The sequence below is a fragment of the Salvia hispanica genome, chromosome 1 (genome assembly GCF_029641045.1).
Source record: "Salvia hispanica isolate PSC_SH4W2 chromosome 1, Shi_PSC_v1, whole genome shotgun sequence".
NCBI classification, from domain to species: Eukaryota; Viridiplantae; Streptophyta; class Magnoliopsida; order Lamiales; family Lamiaceae; genus Salvia; species Salvia hispanica.
This window is the reverse complement of record NC_142692.1, coordinates 68647162-68653885: the sequence shown is the minus strand read 5'-3', so window position 1 is coordinate 68653885 and position 6724 is coordinate 68647162. Positions and strand designations below refer to the sequence as shown.

At 38.3% G+C, this 6724-nt stretch overlaps 1 protein-coding gene across 1 annotated transcript; it reads left to right on the top strand.

Moving 5' to 3' along the window:
- The first annotated feature begins 314 nt into the window (after nucleotides 1-314).
- On the top strand, nucleotides 315-2543 carry ZF14 (MATE efflux family protein). The gene is made up of 2 exons (XM_048121330.2): nucleotides 315-613; nucleotides 707-2543. The coding sequence occupies exons 1-2, from the start codon at nucleotides 488-490 to the stop codon at nucleotides 2198-2200; spliced, it is 1620 nt and encodes a 539-aa protein (XP_047977287.1). The 5' UTR covers nucleotides 315-487; the 3' UTR covers nucleotides 2201-2543.
- Nucleotides 2544-6724: the final 4181 nt, after the last annotated feature.

The window sequence follows — 6724 nt, the reverse complement described above, 5'->3', positions numbered from 1 at the left end:
GGCTCAAAACAATGCCGTTTCCACCAATCATATCCATGCATTATTTAATTATGCTACTTAGATATAATATTGAGAATTTTCTGCATTTCCTCACTAGTAACACAGACGTCAATTTTTTATTTCACCACTCTTTACCACAAACACCATGAAAATTTTTATTGTCACTTTTATTTTTTGTACGATGAAAAGTGGAGATAGCCACCCCCCAAAAAAATATTGTAGCTAAGTGGCTTTTTCATAGCATTCTTCATTTTCGACACGTAGTTGATGCATATCGATTCTTGTTTATGTATATATAGACAATGAATGTTTGCCCTCCCCCCATCAAGTTTTGCAAAAACCAAACATCCTACACCAACCCAAAAAATTTGTCCATTTTTTTATTTGCTTCAACTATAGTCCCCCTCCCAAACTTTAGCACTATACCACTTTGTAGTGAAGAAAATAAACAACAACAAAAAAAAGAAGAAAAAAAAAAGAAGAAGGTATGTGCAATCCCAAGCCCTCTTCCCCTCCCTCCAATAAAAACCACTTCATAAACCCCATCAAGACCATGGATGCTGATTTTTCCGATGCAGACGACGACCTTCTTCGATGGCCTAGCACGTCTGAGGTACATTCAAATTATTTTTTTTTTTAAAATAAAATAAAATTCATAACACATGTCACACCATGATCATAAAATAATGTTTTTGATGAAAATTAGGTCCTTGAAGAAATGAAGGAGATAGGCAAAATCTCATGCCCCACAGCCATGACAGGGCTAATCCTCTACTCAAGGGCCATGATCTCAATGCTCTTCCTGGGCTACCTCGGCGAGTTGGAGCTCGCCGGGGGCTCCCTGTCCATCGGAGTAGCCAACATCACTGGCTACTCCGTCATCTCTGGCCTGGCGATGGGCATGGAGCCCATCGCCAGCCAGGCCTGCGGTGCGAAGCAGATGAAGGTCCTGGGCCTGACTCTCCACCGCACCATCCTCCTCCTCCTCGCCGCCGCGGTCCCCATCACAGTGATGTGGCTCAACATGAGGACTATTCTACTCTGGTGCAACCAGGACGAGGAGATATCGTCTGTGGCTCACACATTTATCGTCTACGCCATCCCGGACCTCTTTTTCCTTGCAGTGCTTCACCCGCTCCGGATCTATCTCCGGTGCCAGGGTATCACATTGCCTGTCAGCTATTGTTCATTTGCTTCTGTTTTCTTCCACGTCCCTCTGAACTACCTCCTGGTCGAGTATTTCTCGATGGGGGTAGCTGGAGTGGCGCTGGCGATGGCTCTCACGAATCTCAACCTTGTCCTTTTGCTCTGCGGCTATGTTTACTTCTCCGGTGTTTACGAGGATTCCTGGGTGGGCCCGAGCCGGGACTGCTTGCGTGGCTGGTCGGCGTTGGTGGGGCTGGCCGTGCCGACGTGTGTGTCTGTGTGCTTGGAGTGGTGGTGGTACGAGCTGATGATAATTCTATGTGGTTTGCTCCCGAATCCGAAGGCGACGATTGCTTCGATGGGGATTTTGATTCAGACGACCTCTTTGATTTATGTGTTCCCTTCTTCCTTGAGCCTCGGCGTCTCGATTCGAGTCGGGAACGAGCTCGGGGCCGGGCGCCCCGCCCGGGCCAGGCTCGCGGCCGCGGTCGCGCTCCTCTGCGCGGCGGCGATGGGGGTGGCGGCGATGGTTTTCGCGATTTTGATGAGGGGAAAATGGGGGAGGCTCTTCACGGACGACGCCGGAATTTTGGAGCTGACGGCGGCGGCATTGCCGATCGCCGGGATCTGCGAGCTCGGGAACTGCCCGCAGACGACCGGCTGCGGCGTGCTGCGCGGCAGCGCGCGGCCGACGGTCGGGGCGAACATCAACCTGGGCTCGTTCTACCTCGTCGGGATGCCCGCGGCGTTCGTGATGGGGTTCTGGCTGCGCCGCGGCTTCCCGGGGCTGTGGCTCGGCCTGCTCGCGGCGCAGGCATCCTGCGCCGTGCTGATGCTGGCCGTGCTCGGGCGCACGGACTGGAGGGCGCAGGTCGTGAGGGCGGAAGCCCTCGCGGCCTCCGCCTCCGCCACCACCGCCGCGCAGAGTAATAACAGTAACATTCTGCCGGTCTGCGCGGCGGAGCTGGCGGTGATTGGTGTGTGTGGGAATGATCACACCGCCGCCGCGGTTGAAACGGATCCGCTCATCATAAATACACAAACATTGCATTGAATTAATTTAGGGTAGCTTCATTTTTTTTTTTGTTTTGGGTTTTATTAGAGGAGAGTGGAGAAAAAATCTTGGGTTGGAGATGTACTTAGTGGTGGATCCGGGTGGGGTCGGGTGGACCGGCCCACCGTCGGCTCGGAGAATTTCGGCCTTTCGAGCTGTCTCTGCCTTCAGATGCTGGGACTACCCTGTTTATTGCGTTCGACCGTACGAATTCTATTTACTGAATTCGTTGTTGATTGTATTTACTAGCGTTCTCGATTTGTACCGTTTCACGCTGTAGAGATGTTTTATTTCCATATTCCTTCACTTTTATTTAACCTATAGTAAATGATCGTTGAAGACATGTGTACTTTCTTATATTTAATGTTCTTAAAGTTTTTAGTAATAATTAATACTTTTTCTATTATTAGTGGATTTTATATATTTTTTACTGTCCAATTATAAGCGACTTGTTCTAACAAAACACAATTTTTTCAAAAAAAGATGTCAATATTGTATTGGTTATACATACGTGTGTGCGTGTGTTTTTGTGTATGTTGATGAAGTGTAATAGTCTTATATTGCATGCTTGGTGGGATTTTAGTGTCAGAAAATTAGAGAAAAAGGTTAAGCTGTCGGTTGTTTTAAGGGCTTGGAAAGAGGAAGGATGTACCTGCCCTTTTACTCATGTTTCCCTTCCCAATTATGTCACAACATTCTCTACCTAAAATGGAATGTTACAATATTTATTCCCCTTTTTCTCCCCAATAATTCCATCATTTATTACACTACCAACCCCAAACATAATCATTTTGCTTCAAACTACATTGGGTTCTTTTATTAGTTTAATGTTGTCATATCATCACATTTAATTTCACCACTTTATTATATAAATAAAAGAACAAATGGGATATAATCATGTAATGCAACATATGGCCTACGTAAATTAACATAATCGATCGACCCCACTGTCAGTCGATATAAGTCTGAAAACTCTATTAAATTCAGTCTTTAGAGCTGTCATTGGTCCTAGTCCTTCGAGCATGAGGTTCACTTTTGTTCTTCGTCTGTCGTCTACTGTTAGCGACTATTGATGAACCACATTTGTCTTCCAACCGCATAAATATATGTATGGTTTTAATAATAATAACAATAATAATAATAATAATAATAATAATAATAATAATAATAATAATAATAATAATAATAATACAGTAATAATTTTTGAATGAAGTGATTGAATGGTGAGGCCCAAGCTCATTGACTCTCATGTAGTCTATGTATATCGAACAAATATTTTTGTGGTACATTTTGTGGGACTCAGTTTTAGTATGATAAGAATAAGTACTATACATATATATAAAAAAATATCAATATAGTACAGTACATAAAAAAGTGACCTTTATCATGAAAATAATTGAAGTCTTTTGCTCTTTTCCATTTCATGGTGGTTTACAAATTTCTTCTATGACATTTTTGGCATAGAATATGTGCATCTTTTTTTGTACAAATCTGACTCATTTTTTAGAGAAGCTCACTTGAAAAGAAGTCACTACTTTTCTGACCACAATAATTAAAAAAAAAAAAACAGAAAATGCAAAAAATAAAAACAAATTGGTTGTTAATGATGTGGACATATTTCTTTTTCATTATTTATAATTCTTTTACTAATTGGAAGCTTTAACTTTAATATCTTTTTAATCCAATATTCTCAAATTAGAGAAATGTTGCTCTTTTCCTTGAGCATATTTCTAATTTAGGGAAAAGGTGAATAACCAAAAGCTGTGGGTTTATTCTTTATGTTTGATCATATATGGCGGTGTTTAATTTCTTTCTATTCAAGTTGATGATTGAAGATAATGTACTTTAATTACATGATTTTCATGAATATATGTATGTGTCAATTGCATAAAAGTTCTTTTTAAGAGATTAAGTTAATCACACATTTATTTACTCGGGAATTTATTATTTATGTTTTAGGATATGACGCTTTTCTAAATTAACTATTTTTCTTAACCAAATTAAACTTTTTTGTATTTACAGCCTTGCATTGCTAGCAATAACTTAGCAAAAAAGCAAATACTTCAACAAATTGAAAGTAGAAAAAGGAACAATATATATTTACAGTGGGCAAAGTTATCTATATAAGTGTGGTCCATCGCCCTCCAATATTTTTCAAAAATACTCATGAATTAGTTACTCCATAATTAAGAAAATAAAGTACTATTCTATATCATAGTATTTATTTATGTTTTATTTTTAAAAACATACTTGTTGCTCCTTGAACTTATGTTACTAAACTTGGTCCCCCTCAACAACTATTTCTAGTTTCGTCACTATATAGGTAATTATTCATATACTCTTTCCGTCCAAGAAAAATGTCTCATTCTCCTATTTCGAAACGTCCGCAACTTAAAATTTTATGTACTTTTTTTCCATTTTCAGTAAGTGGACCCCACGCACACCATTCAATCACCACGCTCACATTTCATTATAAAATGAGATCTTAAATTAGTAAAATATGTTTTAAATACAACATGTACTAAGCAATCCTGTCTCTATAAATATACACATCCAGCACATAATTGTACGTAAATATAGGCTATGCACACAACACAACACAATAATGATGATGAAATGATTAATTTAGAAAAATGCATGTATCCATAATTGAAAACGTGTTTACACAAAAATCAAACATCACAAATAAAACAGATAATGTACATGTGAAATACTCACTCCGTCCCAGTTTAAGAGTCACTTTTTGCCATAAAAGTCCGTCCCAGTTTAAGAGTCACATTTAGAATTTTCCATATTTGGTCATGTAATTTTACCCCATTCTTCATCATAATTATATCAAAATGTCATTATCTGCATTAAAATAAACCAAAACAAAAATAAAAAAAATCAAAAAGTCAAAAAGGGACCCACCTTCAACTGACTCACTTCATTTATTACACACTTCCACTCTTTCTTAAAACCCGAGCCATAACAATAACTGACTCCAAAAATGGGACGGAGGGACCAGTAGTAAGTACACTAAGTGCAAGCAATGAAGAGTGGAGGTGCATGTATCTATATTTGTACGTATATGAGTCCAAAATTCCCAACAGAGCATGCATGCAGAGAGGAGTGATGTAATTGGTAGAGAATTTTCTTGTTTGAGGGAGAAAGAGAGAGAAAGATAAAAGGGGGGGCCTGGGTTGAAACTGATGAAACAAAATCCAGCTATAATTAAGCCTGTCTTATTTTCAGATGACAAAAATTTCACCAGTGCCTCTGCACACCAGTTCCGGCCCCCACACCTCTCTCTCTCTCTCTCTCTCATCCTCTTCCAAATATCTACTATATGTCTAATTATGCTTCTTTAGGTTAAACATTCATAATAATGTTGTAACTAATTAAACAAATGGATGTATCAACATATTCAAATTGGTGTGATGGTCTTATTCATTTAAGTAATTATGATGCGAGAAAGAGAAGTACTTAATCATCAAACCCTAATGAAGTTCTAATCTCAAAGTTAAATGTGTGCTACTTTGGGTGGAACATAGGTAATAATGATGTAGTTATAACTTTGGTTTGAAGTATTGTAGTAGTATCAAGCAACATTGTGGAATTGGATGAACTAGTAGTATTTTTGTGCAATTGCTAATATATGTAGTGACAGGAAAAAAAAAATAGTTATATAGGTACTATCCTAAATCAATGATTGATAATAGGGGTGAGAGGTTTATGAGATTTATATACTGGTTTGAGTTCTTTCTTTACAACGATGTGAGATATTGTTATGGTTATTTTTTGTTTCATTTGCCAACACTCTCCGCCAAACCCTTCTATCTGGCCCAAATTTTAAGTTCAGATATACTATTGATCAGTTAAATTTGACCCAAAGTCAGTCACTCGATATGGAATATTGTTTATATTCTTTGTGAACAAAAAGACATTGTTTAATCCATAGATGACGACAACTTCCATGTATGATTTTTGGACTGTTATATCAAATTTAATCTCACTACAACTTTATATTGTGATATAATTGCGAAGTAATCCAAAATTCATGATTTTTCCTGTTGATTTTAAAAGTTACATCTAGCTAGCTAGACCTGCATGTGGACAAACTTCATGTTTTTTCAACGATTCGACCTTCATCAACGAACCCATTTTTATTTATTACCTGATTTTTCTTAATTAAGTGTATTGTATCATCATGCAAACTCAAGATGTCTAACTCATATAAGTTACAAAACTTTAAACTTTTTCAAGTTGGACAAAAGGGAGTAGGCAACATTAAGTACATGCTTCAATATCATGAAAAAGAAATACAAAAGTATATTATCCCATTAACTTAATTCCACTATTGTAAGGTGATACATAACTAAATTTAATAAAAGGGAAGGACAAAGGAAAAGATAGTGAATAGATTGGCATATTATTATATGGTACAAATGTTATAATGCATGAGACTATAACGTAGAAATGCTAGCAAGTTTTCTTCTTCGATAGGTGGGAATCTCCCTACCTAGCTGAGGGATATACATGTAT